At 36.4% G+C, this 18,621-nt stretch overlaps 1 protein-coding gene across 1 annotated transcript in view; it reads left to right on the top strand.

Annotated features, from left to right (window-relative positions):
- Window positions 1-18,268, top strand: part of SLC6A15 (solute carrier family 6 (neutral amino acid transporter), member 15) — a 25,148-nt gene extending 6,880 nt beyond the window's left edge. Inside the window, exons 2-11 of the mRNA XM_009077774.1 lie at window positions 1,707-1,864; window positions 2,349-2,475; window positions 4,171-4,352; window positions 5,584-5,694; window positions 9,086-9,327; window positions 9,427-9,619; window positions 10,778-10,970; window positions 13,664-13,823; window positions 16,334-16,496; window positions 17,839-18,268. Of these exons, the coding sequence (XP_009076022.1) occupies window positions 1,707-1,864; window positions 2,349-2,475; window positions 4,171-4,352; window positions 5,584-5,694; window positions 9,086-9,327; window positions 9,427-9,619; window positions 10,778-10,970; window positions 13,664-13,823; window positions 16,334-16,496; window positions 17,839-18,210 (1,901 nt within the window). The 3' untranslated portion in view covers window positions 18,211-18,268. The remainder of the gene's footprint in view (window positions 1-1,706; window positions 1,865-2,348; window positions 2,476-4,170; window positions 4,353-5,583; window positions 5,695-9,085; window positions 9,328-9,426; window positions 9,620-10,777; window positions 10,971-13,663; window positions 13,824-16,333; window positions 16,497-17,838) is intronic.
- Window positions 18,269-18,621: the final 353 nt, after the last annotated feature.

Below are 18,621 nucleotides of genomic sequence, written 5' to 3' on the forward strand. Positions count from 1 at the left end.
AGTCCCTCTCCATCTCTCTTCTAGCCTCTCTTTAGGTACAGGAAGGCTGCTATAAAGTGTCTCTGGAACCTTCTCTTCTCCAGGCTGAATAACTTGAACTTTCTCAGTTCTGTTGGTCTTTCAACCCTGTGGTCAACTTGGTGGGTCACCTCTGGACTCATTCCAACACGTGGACGTCTTGTGTTAGGGGCCCCAGTTTTTCTCACATTTTATTTCTTCTGTCTTTTATTTCCACTAGTCTTGGACTCAAGAATGTAGTTACTCTATGCTTAGTACCTTTGTAAGATCTCTGTAATGGAAGGAGATGTCCAATTAGTGCATATTTCTTGAAGAACAAAACAGCAAGTGGACCTAAATAGGAATGGATGGTACCAGAACATCTGAGACCTCCTGCGCAGCCTAGGAAAGTTTAACTTTTCTAAAATAAACTGTATTCCATGAGATAAGCTGCACACTAAGGATATGCAAATGACAATGTATTTTGAGAGACTCCCAAAAAAGCCCTGGAAAGTTGACACTGGATGAAGAAACTTCAAGTAAGACTTAGCTGGAGTTGAGGATAAATGCCAAATTGGTTTCTGAACTTTGTTCCCTCTCATCACAGAGATGAATAGACTGATTATACAAGTTAATAGCTCCAAGTCTAAATTTCTGAGCTTTAGATCTTTACTTTGTAGCTTGCTTTGACATGCTGCAGTCTGCATCTCACAAATGCTCTTCTTTAGCCTTAAAATGGTTGCAAACAGAAGTTCTAAGCCCTTTTGAGTTGGCTGACCAGCACAGTAGTCTATACAGCAGCATAAGAGCCATACATGGAAAGTTAAGTGCCACTTTTCTAATTGCTGATGGCCAAATCTTTTGTTAGGTCTAGTACTGAATACTCCACAGTGCTCTTCGTGTATGGATATATTTGCTTGCAGTTAGACTTACTGAGTAAGTTAGAATTGTGTGTGATCACTTCCTGGGACTAAGACCTCAAAAAAAAAAAGGATTTGTTTTTTATATAGGTTTGTATAAAGGTGAAGTAACAATTGCAGTTTCAAATATGCCTTGAAGGAGACAGTTGGCGAGTACTGCAAGATCCACATCAGCAATTCTCCATTTTGCTTCCACCTCATGTCTCTAGTTTCTGTCTGGAGCCTTGTAGCAACAGGCTGATACAGTTTTCTTGCTTAGCTGGATAGAGACCTTATTCTGTACATGGTGAAATTCCCTTTCTGAGCATCTGAGGTGTACATGGAGAAATCAACAGAGGATCTTCTGAAACTGCTTATGCTTGGATGAAGTTCAGAATGTTATATGCACAGTCTTTTCTGTGTTTCCTTTATAAATTCAGTCTTACTGCTCTGTTACAAGTCAAGGGGTAAGGTTTTTTAAGAAATGTTGATTCAGCTCCTAGTGCCTCTATATTTCTAAAATGTTTGATCATATGCCCAAAATTTCCCACAAGTGAACAACTAGTTTCAATTCACTTTCAGTAAGGTTTGCCTCAATATTGTGCTTTAGAAATCCAGTGTCTCTGGGTTTTTCTATCTTACAAGGCATATGACCAAGATTCAGGTAAAATTATTCTTTGCATGTTATCCAAAAGGCTTTACAATGAATGATACATAAAAACTTGAAGCTATTAGGCATTTTCACATTTATTCTCTCAAGTTCTGACTCTTCTTCCACTTACTGTGATTTATGCTTTGTTCCTTTCATAGGTGCCTATCTTCTGCCATACTTAATCTTGCTACTGATAATAGGGATTCCACTCTTTTTCTTGGAGCTTGCTGTGGGGCAGAGGATCCGCCGAGGGAGTATTGGTGTGTGGAATTATATCAGCCCCAAACTTGGAGGAATTGGATTTGCAAGCTGCGTAGTAAGTTTTTGAACATTGTATACTTTGCTTTCAGGCTGTGTGATTTAGACTATTTTGCTGCAGGTAAAGGCCATTGATTTGTAGCTGGATGTCAAGGTCAGTTTACAATGTTTCTGAAGATCTTAAAACTCGCATTGCTACACTTAAAATGTTGATACATATGTGTCAGTTAAAGCAGTCAACTTGTATTTGGTGATTCTTTTGAAATTAGGAACTATCGAACAGAGTAGTCTTCTGGAGAAAAAAATGCCTGTAAAAGTATAGGTACAACATGATAAATACAGAGAAAAGTGAAAATTTAGAAATTGTCAGGTACTTTAATGGGACAAGCCATTCCTTTCTTCTCCTGACTTAATTAAAATTAGGTTCAGTGGCTGATGTGCATAAATATGCAGAAGTTCAGTAGGGCTTTGTTTATTTTACAAATGTAATTTTTTGATCTTTCCTTTTTTGTTTCTTTTTTTTTTTTTTTTTTTTAAAATAGGTATGTTTCTTTGTGGCCCTGTACTACAATGTCATTATTGGATGGAGTCTGTTTTACTTTTCCCAGTCTTTTCAACATCCATTACCATGGGACCAGTGTCCTTTAGTTAAAAATGCATCTCATACATGTAAGTCTGTATTAACATAATGTTCTTAAAAGTCATATAAAATATATAAAATTGGAGATTTTCAAACAAAAAGGAAAAATGCAATTCAAAAAGTATTTGTGGGCAGAAGTTGTATGCAAAGCTGGTTTTCTATCTTAAGTTGTCGTATTATAATAGTTGAAAAAATACAGCAAAGAACCTTAATCTAAGACAGATACACTGTATTTGGAAAGAAACATCACTGTCAACAGCATTTTAAGGAGTAATGAAATTAGGAGAGAACTATTTAGTATGTTGCAGTATGATTTCTTTTTTTCTGCTTTTTATGGTTACTTGGTAAAAAACAAAGGTGGAAGAAGCACATTTCTACATTTCAATTAGTAGGATACTTCCTGGCAAAAAGTTGTTGCATTACTAACAGAGCAGAAAATGGAAAGCTGAAAACATCAATGAAATACAAGTGATAAAAGCATAGTTTGCTTTGTAAATCAATAGAGATGAGACAATTGGTCATTGATTTGTTACTATAACGAGATGGTCACATATAGACATATTATATAACAGCATTCAAAATTCCTTGTCCTTTCAGTTCGGTTGTCTTGTAACAGATACCCACTTTTCATTATCCTTGCTATTGAAATACGAAATATTTTTTTTTGTTTCTTTTTATTCCAGATCCTAAATTTTCTTTAATGAACTTTTGTGGGTTTATTTACCACTTAAATAAAGAACATAACTAGGGACATTTGCAAAGTTGCATGTTTTTATAGTGTCTTTTCCAGAGTTGCTTGCTTCAGTTATTTGAAATAGTATCTGTGAATGTTGACACACAGTCAAGTTGACTGTTCCACAAGCTATTTGCCATTAATTGAATACACTTGAAAACACTTCTGGAATACACATACCAACTTTCATTTAACTTAGGAGCCATTTTTTTCTTAGCACTTTGGTATAATTGCTTTGGCATCATTAGGTCTCTGTTGATTTGAGTGCCATATCAAAGCAGACACAGTTGAGAATTTGTTTTCCACGTCTTCAAATTTGTGTTCATTTCAGAGAGACAGTTTTCATAGTATGTAAGTCACAGTATCATACGCAGATAATGTAATGATGTGTGTGATAAACGTTTTCATCTAAGTCTGCCTACTATTTGTATTTAAGTGAGAAACAAATTCTGCCTTGGACTAGGATTACCGGTAATACAGAGTTATCCCAAAAGGATATTTTACAAAGATACACACTGATAGCAATTGCTGATAGCAATCACTTTTTCTTTTAGACAATGTCTTAAGACTCTTTTGTGAGTTTAGTTTCTCAGTAAATGAGAGTTACTTGGGAAGGCAAAACACCACCTCTTCAGATATGTTCTGTGGTGCAGAATATCTCTTTGGCCAGTTCCAGTTACCTGTCCTGGCTATGCTCCCTCCCAGTTGCTTTTGGGTGCCTTCTCACTGGCAGAGCATGAGATACAAAAGGGAAAAAAAAGTCCTTGACTTAGGATAAAAATGACTGAGCAAAAATCCAAAACATCAGTATGGCATCATCATTATTCTCATTCTGAATTAAAACCACTGCACTATACCAGCTACTGAGAAGAAATTAACTCTATCCCAGCCAAAACCAGGACACACAATTACAAATACTGAGAATTTGTAGAACATTGTTATGAAATATCTCTCCAGAACCTATTCTTTACTTGCTAACATCTCTCAACAGTTGTGGAGCCAGAGTGTGAAAAAAGTTCTGCAACCACTTATTACTGGTACAGAGAAGCACTGAATATTTCCAGCTCTCTATCAGAGAGTGGGGGTTTAAACTGGAAGATGACTATCTGCTTGCTGGCTGCCTGGGTCATGGTATGCCTAGCCATGATCAAAGGCATTCAATCTTCAGGCAAAGTGAGTATACTGTTTACCTAAATGGATCTGTTTTACTTTGAAACATCTCAGGACATTTCTGTTCACCACACCCTCTGTTTACTCTCATGACATCTGTAGGAGCAGGTTAGATGCTGTGACTCACTGTGGTATTTATATGATCTCAAGTAGAGCAATGTGAATAGTTAAGCATTAATATTATAGTAATTTAGTGGAAATTGAGATCTGAAGAAGCATCATTTTGGTTGTCATAAGTGTAATTGTTGCAAGTAACTGTAGCTCTGCTTTATTGTGCAGCATATATTTGTGTGTTTTGACAGTCTGAGGAATTAGGTTTCTATGTGTACTCACAGTGTGATGCAGTGCACCCACGTATGCATGCTTCTGTCATTAACACGGCTGCTTTCCAGTATTCTGGATTGTTTCTTTTGACTAATGACCCTTTGCATCTGAGTACTGTCACTTTACTTTCTTCCCTTTACATGCAGCCACCTGGATTGTCTAGTGAATGATTTGCTAGATCTGTTCATCTCAGTGGGATTTTCAGAGGAAAAATACTCTGTTCCAATAGCAAAATTATTTGCTATGAAAAGGTTTGGCACTGACATGGAAATTTCTGTGGTACTGACATGGAAATTTTTGTGACCTCTTTAGAGCATTTCAGTTAAAGAAACAACTAGCAAGTTTAACCAGAGAATCATTTTACTAAAATTTACAGAATAAATTTTCTTTTCAGTGATGGGAAATGGAAGATCAAATTTGATTGCTATTTTTCGTTATTTTGGCAATAAGCATTACTCAGTGAATGAATTGATAGGTTATATACTTTCCACTGACTGTTATCTTATTTCATTCTGAAGGCCCAACAAGTTTCTATTCATGCTACATATCTTTACTATACTCAGCACTTGAGTCAAAGTGCATTTGTAAAGTGAAGCATTTGTGCAACAGTCTACTTCTGTTCTTGTCATCTCTTTGAATTCATACTGAATTTCCCTGGAAGCCCAACACTTGTTTTCAGTTAGTGAACACTGGCAACTGTATTGTTCTAGTACAGTACAGAATTTCTCTTACAGTCATGCGATCTTGCTTTCTTTTGCAGAGACAAGGGAAATGGGAAGTGTTCTGTATATTTCTTAGAGTATATGATTATCAATTCAGTCATATATCCAAAGGATACTGAGTAGTGAATGAAGCTATTGAAAATAAAGTCCATTGATGTCATGTTAAATTTCTTCTTAATGTTTTTCAGATCATGTATTTTAGTTCCCTTTTTCCTTATGTGGTACTTCTATGCTTTCTGATCAGAGGACTGCTCCTTAGTGGGTCAGTGGATGGAATTCGTCACATGTTCACACCTAAGGTATGTGCTTAATTTGTTTGCAGAGTATTAAAGTTTCAGTAGCAATCTGACCACTTATGAATGCTCTAATTTAAGCTTATTGCCTTCATAGAATATTTGGCCATGTTTCTGTTTGTTTAAATTGAAAAATTTTTGTTTACCTCAGTGGCACAACATCAAGCCTGAAAGTCCAAAGTCTCTTAAGTGTTCCAAGGCTCTGAGTAGAGTTACCTTCTTTATGTGAGGTCTCCCAGAGTTAGATGCCTCTACAAATCTAAGCAACTGACAGTGCTGTTTACAGGATTCAGGATGTTTAGAGAGTTCCAAATACTGAAAAGAAACGTGGATCTTCAATCTTGCCATTCTGTAGTATTGAAATGCCTGATTCTGGGATGTCACAGTGCCTCACTGTGAACTGTCCTGGCATTACATAATTATCTTGTCCCTTTTGAAAGTGAACATATTTTTTTCCTTTCTTGAAATAAGTTAATGCTGTTTGCATAGTAGCCCAAAGTAGAGGATACCTGTATTTAATAGTAAAGTAGTGTAAGTACTCACCACTCAGCTTTCTTTGCCATATTTCTTAATGGTTGACATGCCAAGATAGCAGCAGATCTAAGCATACATTTTTTACTGTCAGTATTTTTACTAGGAGCATGCCTTACTGAGCTTTAGATTTTCTAACTGGAGGTGAGAAGGCATGTTATGAATCATTGTTAGCTTGAAGATCTAAATTATACCCACACCTATCTCAAATGCACGCAACTATATCTGTACTGCAGGAACAGCATATTTCGGTAGTCAGAGCCATACTCAGGAGTGTATAATGCTGGGCTTCATATTGTATTTTGGACTTCCCAACAAGTCCACTTCATAATACAATTGAGAAGGGCTGGACTGATGTTTCAAAAATTAAAGCTAAATAATAAGATGGTCAAAATCAATGCACGTAGTGGCTAATGCCAGATGACAGGTCAGTTGTTTTGATTCCAGGTGTCTTGAGTCTGGAGAACTGTCATCCTATAAAAACGACCTTTGTTAGCTATCACTTTGATGCAGTTGTGCTCCACTTGACTCGCTGTCATGGCTTCAGAGAGTGATGATTCTGCAGGAAATAGAGGCTGCTCAGGCAAATTTAGGAAACCTGAGGAACAGATAAATGTATTGCTTACTGACAAAGAGGAAGTCTAGAACAGAGGCACAATACAGACCTCTTGAAGTTACTATTTGGTTTTTCAACCATAGTGTTAATCCTTTCTTTGACTGGAGAAGTACCACTAGATACTGAGCGAAAATAAATGCAGAAACTCCCCTTGAATGTGAGCACCTCTTCCCTCCCTATTCACTGTTACATCTGAGTTAGACTTAAAATAAGTTGCAGCTGACGCTTACTTTCTGTCATGACTAAGTTATACACTTGTTTCAAGTGCTCAGATAGATGATCTTGAAAGAAAAAGCGTTTTTAATTTATTCTGCTAATTTCCAGTTCTGTATCTCAAAATTTGAAGTTAGGAGACCTGTATGTCTTACAGTATATGTGAATGTAAACCTTCAAAAGTGTTTTCATTACAATTTTCTGAACTTGAGCACTAATTTGGACTGTAGGATCATATTCAGACTCCCCTACCTGTTGTTTCTGTTCACTTCATTGTGCTAACAGTTTATTTAGGCAGGCAAACTGTAAAAAGGAGTGTTAAACCAATATAGCTTGAAAATTATCCAGATGTGAGAGGGGAGGGGGAAACATCTTTTCAGCCTGAGCAAATGACCACATTTTGACCACAGATGATCACAGCATATTCCCACAAGAGTTATGCCAGCATAGCAGAGGACTGGCACACATTGCTTTAGGTGTGATAGCACAGGGCTAATGTAGAAGGAGAGAAATTCTCTGTTTGGCATGATTGTTGATGAAAGCGGAAATTCCAAATAATAATCTTATTGGAAAACCTAAAGAAAGGTCTATGAAAAGCCCACTTAATCAACAGCTGCAGTTTAACTGTAGGATGGTATGAAGCTGAAATGCAGAGTCCCCAATATTTCACAGACAGTATCTAATAGCAAATCAATGGCAAGTTTATTTTGCAAATCTAGGTGATGTATGCCTGAGAATGTACTAATTTTTATGATTTCAAATGATACATTGCAGAAAGCAAGAAGTGTTTCTATACTTCAACCATTTACAGCTTTTATAAAAGAATATTCCTCGAGCTCCCTCCAGTGGAAAAGCTCTGGCATGGCTGTGTGATACAGGCAGATTGAACTACGTGCAGTAGCTACTTGTGCTTTCTAATTATAACAAAAACTATAAGTCAGGAACAAATTTTCTTTCCCCAGATATATTGTATTTGAGATATATGTAAATGAATAAAGAAGGTATCTGTTTTATCTATCTGTAATAAATATTATACCTTCATTGGAAACCAAAAAATGCTTATAAATGTTATAACAATACCAGATTTCTTTTTTCTCAGAGTAAGACAGTCTGTTTTATGATGCTGGCATCTGTGCTAATTCTTTTTAGTTTTACTGTTAGCGATAAACCTAGGGATTAAAATTAAATTACATGCATTAATGGAGGTCCTGTATGGGCTTGAGAAAATCCAGTGTTTAAATTTGGCATGTACTTCTTTACTTCTTTTTTATGATTCAGTATCTAGAAAAATTTGATGACCTATAACTTTGTAACAAAGACTTTTTTTTTTTTAATTATGGTCATCTGATTGGGCAAGGCAGTTCAATTTTTTGATAAAAGGCTTAGTTGTCCCTCAAATACACGACCCATTTAACTTAGAGTAAGTTCAAGGCATCTGACTTAAAGGAGATTTGATTTGTGGACTCTACAGGTTGTGATGGCCAGTGTTTATTTCATAGATTTCATTTTGCTTTACATGTTTGCATGTAATAGAATTCCATATAAGCATGTGTATCTCATAGTCACTGTTTCTGTTTGTTTGAAAAGTAACAACAAAGCAACTTTCATCATATTCATTGTGTTTTATTATAAGAGGACTGATCATGCCAAAACACATCTTAATTCTAACAAATGTCAATACATATGCTGTATATAAAAGACAGTAAATACTGTGTTAAAAAGGAAGTTCTCCTATTTCTTACTATACCTAGCTGCTATTTCAGTTAGATAGCTCCAGTAGTGTCTCATTGTTGGGATCATACTGTGTAGCATGTTTTTATTTGAGGTTTATATAGTATAAAATAAACAGAAATTCTGGCCCATAAGTTTGCTCAGCTTTAGGTGTTATGTTCAGCTTTCATTTTATCATAATGAAAATACATTTGTAGTGGAGTCTTTTATGATGTAAGTTGTCTTCCTGATCTTTTTTCTGTTGTTTTTTTCATATAATAGAAATGCATTTTATAGCTGACATATATTATATCTAATTTCAAACAGCTTGAAATAATGCTGGAGCCCAAAGTCTGGAGAGAAGCTGCTACTCAGGTGTTCTTTGCCTTAGGGCTTGGATTTGGTGGAGTCATTGCCTTTTCAAGCTACAACAAGAGAGACAACAACTGCCATTTTGATGCTGTACTGGTGTCCTTCATCAATTTTTTCACTTCTGTGCTGGCAACATTGGTGGTGTTTGCAGTTCTGGGCTTCAAAGCCAATATCATAAATGAAAAATGTGTTATCCAGTATGAATACCTTTTTTAAAAATTATTTTATGGCTTATTTCATTTATGAATTAACACAGATCACTGAGTTAGATCTCTCTGGTTTATTGTGTTTTACAGAAATTCAGAGAAGATTTTAAAACTTTTGAAAATGGGCAATCTGAGCCTGGATATGATCCCACATCATATCAATTTCTCAAGCATTACAGCAGAAGATTACAATTTAGTTTATGACATTATACAGAAAGTTAAAGAAGAAGAGTTTGATTCTCTTGGTCTGAAATCTTGTCAAATTGAAGATGAACTTAACAAGGTGAGAGTATTAAGTCTTCAATACAGAGATTATGAACAGATGAATATCTGTAAGCCTGAAATAAACTGTGAAGTGTAACTACAGAGTACCAGTACAGTATATACAAGTGCGATGCACCTATAAAGACCCATATGAAAATATTGTTGCATTCCAGCTCACCTAAGGACTTTTGGGTCTGATGTCTTAGTAGAATCTTCACTGATTTATCATGTATTTTGATCATTGCATCATCCTCCTCAGGAGGTGGTAAGTTTTAAAAGTTCTGGTTTTTAGAAGAATTGAGCATGAGGATTTTTCCAAAAATTAAACAAATTTAACCTATTAAGTGTCTCAGGCTATGATGTTGTCTATTGTTAAGATACAGTTATTAAATATAAATGCTGCTTCACTGTAAGTAAAAAAAATATTCTTATTAGGTAGTTGTTTAACGAGTATCATCCTGTTTTGAGATCTTACAGTAAGCCAGATCTGTAAAAGAAATTGTTTTCTAGCTTTTGAGAGGGACTCGCAGATTTAAACACCTTTATATAGTTGCACCAGCATCTGAAGATAAAATGTAAAATCGTTGACTTAGACTTTAAAAGTTCTTCCATTTAAATTTGAAGCAAATGAGTGTAAAAATTAAGTCCTCTATTTACCTACTGGAGAAAACAGCGTATTTTGTAGGAGGCCTATAGAATAGCTTGCTTGCAAAATTATCAGTGAAAGAGAGGAAGAATTTCTGATTGGACAGAAGAGGAAAATTTAGCATAATAAGAAAAATCAGCCATTGGACTAATCTCTCCAGGGAAGTGGTGGATTCCACAACATTGGACACTTGACATTCAGCTGCACAGGGTGGTGGGCCAACTTGTCTAGACTGTGCTTTTGCCAGGAAAGGCCTGGACCAGATGATCCTTGGGATACCTCCAATCAGGTATTCCATGATACTTGTGTTAATGTCAAGCAGCTTTAAAATTCACAGCCAAATCCAATGTTTCAGTAAATAGTATATAATTAAGTTTGCAGGCTTGAAAGAATTGCATATTAGATAGCAACTTCCCATTCTGCCTTCAAGATGTAATCAATGACACTATGAACGTGAAGTCACATGGCCGTGCTAGCAAAAAAAAAAAAATCCATGAATAATAATACAGATTTTCTTTTTCTCACTGACAGGCGGTTCAAGGAACTGGTTTAGCTTTTATTGCATTTACAGAAGCAATGACACACTTCCCTGCTTCTCCCTTCTGGTCAGTCATGTTCTTCCTCATGTTAGTAAATTTGGGACTTGGAAGTATGTTTGGAACCATAGAAGGCATCATCACACCCATTGTTGATACCTTCAAAGTCAGAAAAGAAATTCTTACTGGTGAGTTGCACGAACAGCCAAAACATCAGTGTGTTATCAACATTATTTTCATACTAAATCCAAAAACCACAGCACTGTACCACCTACTAGGAAGAAAATTAACTTTGTTCCAGCTGAAAACAGGACAGTATCCATCCCTATTCTGTACTATGTATGTCATGCTCCAGTCCCATACTTTCCAACACACCACATTATTTCTGGTCTTTTGATACATATACACACAGATATAATTTCCTTAGTCGATGGGCCATCTCTCTAAAATGTCTGTTGAGTTCATTTAGTCCATTCTTTATTAATCTGTAATTTTTGCTCAAATACCCCTCAAAAGGGAGTTGGTTTCAGATCACCAAATGCAGAGCTCTGGTGACAAGCACCATGAGGTGCCCAGTGCAGTGATGGGCATGTAGTTACCCTGGAAATGATAATGTACAGTATTATATAACAGCAGCATACAATTGAATTAATTGGCTATGCTCACCAAAAATTCCTCATCCTCATACATTACCCTCCAAGTGCACCCAAGTCCTTGAGCAAAAGCAATCCCACAGATGGTTCTGCCTTTCCCTGAGGCAGGAGTAACCCAGACTGTTTTCCCCAGGATATTTTTTATGTGTACTTCCTATAGTACTTAAAAGTTTTGATTGGGGAGGACCAGCCTGATCGGCAGATCCCCTAGTGTTGACTAGCCAGGTGACTTTTGCTAGATGTGTATCCCAATGTTTGAAGGTCCCATCACCCTTTGCTCTCAGCATAGTCTGTAACAGTCCATTGGATCATTCAATTTTTTGATCCACCTGTAGCTTGTTTTGATTTTCCTCAGTGGCATTTGCATAGTGTACTTTTATAACCATGTTCTCCACCTAGACAGCAACATCTTGCCGTAGTGTGGCAGCCCAGATGGGTTTACCACTGTGCTGCCAGTTTCTCAGCTTCATTGCTGCAACCACCCCCACAGGTCTTTTGCTGTCATTCATGAGTCAGTATAAAGTATTGGCCATTTTTCTTGTTCAGCAATGTGTAAAGCCAGCTGGATGGCTCACATCCCTTCAGACTGACTTGGTTAATCTTGTATTTCAGCAGATTTTTTTTCCAGATTCTGTACTTGTTCAGGGGTGAAGTTCCAAAATGCTGGAGTTGCCCACTGTCCTTGGCATTTGCTCATGGTACCCCACACACCCTGCCACTCATAACTATCCTAGCTATCCTTAGGGCAGATCTCTGGGTGGTATTTGTTTAACCTTAAACAAGTCTTGGAACACATTTAGGAGATGTGGCAATAGGAATATGCTACTCTGAACATTCCAAGTATATTCAAAATTCTCAAGAGTTACTGCAACTAGTCTCTCATGAATTGGGTCTCCAAGGAGGAAAGGTAAAAGTTATAAGTATTAATAGTTTCTGTTAGATGTCTCCTGAGATACAGAGGTGGTGTCAATGCTGAGTACAAATATCAGATTAGTTTCGCGACCAGCAGTTATATCATGTCATAGGCCAGTGTTACAAAGTACAGCAACATGATAACCCTAGCCCAATTCTCATGGGCAATGAACAGTACAACAGGAAATACATGCATTACATAATACAACTGTAAGAACAAGCACACCAACTTTGACAACAAATAAATCAACATTGTATCCAGTGGCTTCTAAACAATAAATGTTATAAAAATTGTTCTAATGCGTTCTTGTTGGATTTGTTGTTATCTCAACCTGTCATGCCCCATGTTGAGGGGCAAAAAATTCAGAAAGTCATAATAATAGTTCGTATAAGGTTGAAAAAAGTGATTTGTCTTCTACTACAAGTATTTAAAAAAGTGTTGTCTTACTTCCAGTACTATAATCAATAATAATTGATTATCTGGGATTCACACAATGGGTGTTAGCTGTAAGGATATTTTATATTTTGATCCACATTAATTTCACCTAATTTTGGACTACTTAGGTGTATCCTTAGCCTAAGTTCCGAGTGGGGGGAAAAAAAAGGGACACTTTAAGTTGGAGAATCACTTACTGATGCTCAGCCTACAATTAATGTCACAATTTATTGAAATTCGACTTATTTTATGTCTGCTTAATCATTCAGTCCTATTGTTAACAAATACAGTGGGAAAAAATTATATTGAGATCCATTACGCAGGATCAAGCATTCAAGAAATACATTTTGGGCTGTTCCTAAAAAAAAGAATGATCAGAAATGTTGCTTAGTGCACAAATTCATTTATACAGATCCTTATAGAACTTCATGCTGTGAATTATCTTTTAGAGGAAGTCTATTCAGCATTTATATTTTTTGGACTCATAGTCTGGAAGTGTTTCACTTTATTTTTTTCCACTTTTTCATTTCTAATTTCTTTCCACTTCCGAATTCCAAAAAGTGAACTTGTGATTGTGTAACATGATGTATGATGTTTAGCTTACCAGTTCATTTTACTCTTTTACACTAAACTCTGCTACTTAATCAGGACTGCTGTAACATGGCAATTCTAGTAATTCTGGTAATTTTCATTTCATAAATTTTTTGTTATTCCTATTAGTCTTACTTTTTAGGGCGTCTCAATTTTAAAATGTTATCAACTTTAATTATATCAAATAATGTGTTAATGTATAGCTTTACTGTTTCAAACACTCTTTAGCTCCTCTTTGGCCATGGAACTTTGTTATAATTACAGCTCACATTTCTGTCCTTTATTCCAGTCATCTGCTGCTTGGTAGCATTTTTTATTGGCCTGATCTTTGTGCAGCGCTCTGGAAATTATTTTGTGACGATGTTTGATGACTACTCAGCTACTCTGCCCCTGCTTATTGTGGTCATTTTGGAGAATATTGCAGTCACCCGAATTTATGGAATAGACAAGTAAGTGAAGGAAATTTATCTCCCTGTCCACATGAACAGTATTCATTACAATACTTACTACTATTTTCATTATATTGTTTGAAGTATTTGCAATGTACACAGAAATACAAATAATTAGAAAGGATGTCAGTCTGGTCAAGAATCTAGTTTGTTATTAAGAACAGGTTTAGAGCAGGATATACTACATCAGGACAGTGTAGAGAAACCCTACGAGAGGAGAATACAGTAAAAGAGGCAAAAATAGAGGCTTGATATAAAAGCATGAGGAATTTGTATAGAAATAAGACATCAAGAGAAAGATTTCAATAAGTATTAACCATGGTCTAAGCAGCAGATTAAAATGAGTATTCTGAAGAGATCTGCAGTATTCCAGGCTGCCTGAGAAAGGAACAAAGCCAATTAATGGCACTAACAAGAACAAAGTTTCAGTTTATTAACTAGATTTAGTTTGGGGTGTTGTAGCATTAGTTGTGAGAGGAAATAGAGGAAATGGCAGTAAAGAACAGGGACAAAACTTACTTGGAAGCAGCACAGTTGACAGTGAAGTGACCTATTGGTGATGGGTGAAAAAACCATCAAGTCCCTAATTTTTATTTTTTTTTATATTATGACCAAAATCAGCAGAATGTGTTTATTGAGCAAGGTCAATACATGCCACACTTAAGTAATAGAAGAGTTTGTATCAAAAATAACTCATGCCATTCACAGATAAAACAGAATATACTATACTAATATGTTGAAGTAATTAAAAGGTCTGTGATTCCTTTGGACAGACAAAGGGCGGCATAGAATGGATGTTTTTCCATTTTACTCTTCACTTGTTCAATCTGAGTAATCAGCTAGTCCATCATAATGAAATAAAACTATAAAAAGAAAATGTAATTTTATGGTTTCCAGACATTGTTTCTGATCTAGGCAAGTAGTGCCTGGTCTACTTTCTCATTAAGGGAGAATTCCCACTTGGGCCACATGTATAATCCTATAATTGATCACATAGACATAAAAACACCATGTAGATGATTTTACACATGTAAGCAAGAAATGAAGCAGATGACCTGGTTATCAGGTTGGTGATGTCCTGTCAGGTAGCATTCTACTGTGAAGCGAGGTAGACATGCCAAAAGTCAGCAGCTTACCTGTGAGGAAGTTGATGGTTAGGCATAGCTAGAATATAGTAATACTTTGCTTCTGACTCCGAGTGCAGGTGATTCATGTTTTTAGAAGGGGTCCTGACAGAATATAGTGAAAAGTTAGCAGCCAAATTTCTCATTCATAATGGCCATGAGAGTATTCCCTCTGGAGTATTCCTAATATTTCTTCTGATGTATCTTTCTCTATAATATCCTTATGTAACTTAGCAATCTTGTTTGCAAAAACTGCCAGAATCAACAACTTCAGGTTGTCATTGGCTGTGGTAATACCAAGGGTTCTTCATAGATGAAGTTCTGTGTGCATGTTTTATTAGACACACTGTCTTTAATCGGATAGAAAAAAACAAAACATAGCATCCAAAGGGGTTAAAACCAAAGGACAGGAAAGAGACAACATGTAGCCAAGAAGGAAAATCTGGTATGCTGGAATCAGTGCTAGAGGAGCTTGACAGCGTTTAGAAGACGCTAAGCAGGAGGGATATGATGAAAGAATAAAAAGTAAAAATAATAGATTTATGTGCAACTGGGTGAATAACTGGAGATCTCAGAAAGAAAAGGCTATCTATAGAGGACACAATCCATTTGTAAAAGCATCTTTTTTTTAATGATGGTGTGGCATTTCAGTGTAAACAGTGTATTCAGTGGAATAACCCAAACTGTGCTGTTAAAAAGATTTTTGTGAGTTTATATGACAGAAGCTTTACATATGTAACTGCTTTGAAAACATATTTATTGCTATAAGAGCTTTTCTGGGTTGCACATTTGAAAAGGGAGTGGGACCACAGGGGAGTGAAAACAGAATAATTTCTAAAAGTTTCTGCTGGCTCTGGAGCCATGCACTCTGTCAAGAGGTACAAAAATAGTTTTGTTCATGTCATAAATTATAATTTTGAGGCACAGGAAGGCAGTTTTATAACTCTGCAAAGTTTTATTTCAGCAGCTTATATGATGCAAACCATAGCTTATGCATAAAGTTGTTTTTTCACACTGCAGCACGTGTGGGTTCCAAATTAATTTTGCAGAATCTGTAAGATGTGCTGATTGTGTATGTCCTCAAAAGTAATGACATATGCCTCAGTAAACACCCCAGAATCTTATAAAGGAAGGTGAGTTCAAATATCTTTCCAGCATAGTCCAAGAAGCAGCTTACCAAGTCACTGCACTGTGCAGTGATTCCTTTTGTTCATCTCTTCTGAACTAGTAATACAAGCTCTTTTTCAGCCCATCAAGTAATATAAATTGCTCCCATTTCTATACACGCATTTTTTCATTGTGTCTTCCCTCGAGTTAGGTGCTATGTATCAATTATAGTACTAAAAATCTGTCTGCACTAACAGTAACCTTTTAATCTCTTCACAGATTTATGGAGGACCTGAAGGATATGCTTGGGTTTTCTCCAAGCCAGTATTATTACTATATGTGGAAGTATGTTTCACCTTTTGTATTGTTATGTTTGCTGATAGCTAGCGTTGTTCAAATGGGATTAAGTCCTCCTGGCTACAATGCTTGGATTGAAGATAGGGTATGTATATAGTATGTATGTGTATATATGGTATATATTATGTATGATAATTAGTATAACTAATGACATGGGGTTTTTTATCTCAAGTAATTTTGATGTAAAACCAAGCAGTTTTTAATTTTAGAGTAGTTCTGCTTTAAAATATAACTGACTGACACAAACTTTCATGCTTTTGGTGACTTCTTGTTTGCTGATGTATGATGACTAAATTCTTAAGGTTGGGAGAGGTTGTTGACTTTCGCTAAATATAATTTTACTGCAGAAAATAGTTGTGTGATAACACTGAATAAAAAAATTCAGATATCACATCAGATTTTTAGGTGGAATTAAATACTGAGATTTAGCTATGTCATAAATTTTTCCCTCTGGGAACACATATCACAATGTAGGTTACAGCTGCATTAAAACCTGTCTCTGATAAGAATGTTTGATTTGAAAAATCTTGTCTGTGTGAGCAGAAGTCAGTTCTACTCATTGGCTCCAAAAAGGAATTCAGTCAAGGTAATTCCTAAGAGTTACGTTAGTTGTAGGGTCACCAACCCTTCGCTGTTTCTACAGGCTTGTCATGCAAATATATGGAAGGTAAAATGTCAGAGAAATGAATCTCAGGACAAGTGTTTGAATTAGCCAGGGGAGAAATCGCAGCAAAGACAGATAGAGGCTAAATACCTCTTACTAGGTATATGCCTGCCTCTATCCAGACAGCTACTAGTTTCTCATAATTCTTAGAAATACACTGTTCTTACATTTGATTCATGCTCTCAAAAATTGCAAAGAGAAATACCTTAGAATACCAAACATACCATTCCTTTCCACACACAAAATTAGGCAAACAGAGCCTGTTAGCTAATGATGCATGGATGCAGTAGAGGTATGGGATGTAGTCAGTGCCCCAGTAAATGCATTATATTTATATAAGGTTTATACAAATTGGAATAATTGAGGGAGTCCCTGTCACCAGTTATTAGCCTACAGAACAAGGACTTACTTTCCATGCATAGTTATAGATACCAGTGCACACTTGTCTGTTCTGAACATCCAGTGATTAGAGAACAGCTACAAATGTAGCAGAAAGCCTAATGTGAACCCTTGATTTGGGTGCTGCTAGAGTGCTCTGAGCATCTTGGAAACTGTGCAACAGTGTTTTGGTCCTACTCACTGGCAGAAAAATGGCAATCCTACATTTCCATGACTGTTCAGATTTGTGATCTGTAGTGGTGCCCACATTGTGGGTGCAAGGTGACAAAAAAGTATGTTTGAAAACTGCAGACCTTGGTGAGGATTTCAGGTTTGTTCTTTTCTCATTAAAGATGTATTAAGAGTTTTTCTATTGTATTCTCAGGCTATAGAAGAATTCCACAGCTATCCAACATGGGGAATGATTGTCTGTATATCTCTGATGGTGTTGGCCATACTGCCAGTCCCAATAGTCTTCATGGTACGCCGTTGCAACCTTATTGATGACAGCTCTGGTAGTTTGGCATCTGTATCCTACAAAAGAGGTCGGATAATAAAGGAACCTGTAAATCTGGAGGGTGATAATACAAGTCTGATTCATGGGAAGAGTTCAAGTGAAGTGCCATCTCCAAATTTTGGCAAAAACATATATCGAAAACAGACTGGATCACCAACTCTGGACACTGCTCCAAACGGACGTTATGGTATTGGGTACCTGATGGCAGATATGCCTGACATGCCAGAGTCTGATTTGTAACTGCAGAAAAAAAATGCTGGTTTGCTCTCCTCTCACTGATCATGGCTCTTCTACGAGAAGTGGTCAGCTTCACTTACTAGGGTGTTATCTCAGGTGCTCCATAGTGACAGTCTTTAATATGTCATGACTGTACGTACAGGTTGAGAAAACTCCCTTTGGATTAATTCTCTGGGTTTTTATTTGCACTGAAGGAATGCATTCAATTTAAATGGCAGCCAACATCTGCCAGCATAGCCAAGATTTGGTTTTTTAATTAATTTCTAAATTTAAAGCTTTCTATCTCTGAAGCCCAGGTCTCACTCAAATGAAAAATATTTCTGAGGTAATAAAATTGTAAATCCTTCTTTTCTGCTTTCGAGTTAACTCACCAGTATTAAAGGTGAGCTCAGAAGTAGTTCACCAAACCTGTGT

This window comes from Acanthisitta chloris, unplaced genomic scaffold (assembly GCF_000695815.1).
Source record: "Acanthisitta chloris isolate BGI_N310 unplaced genomic scaffold, ASM69581v1 scaffold487, whole genome shotgun sequence".
In the NCBI taxonomy this organism is placed as follows: domain Eukaryota; kingdom Metazoa; phylum Chordata; class Aves; order Passeriformes; family Acanthisittidae; genus Acanthisitta; species Acanthisitta chloris.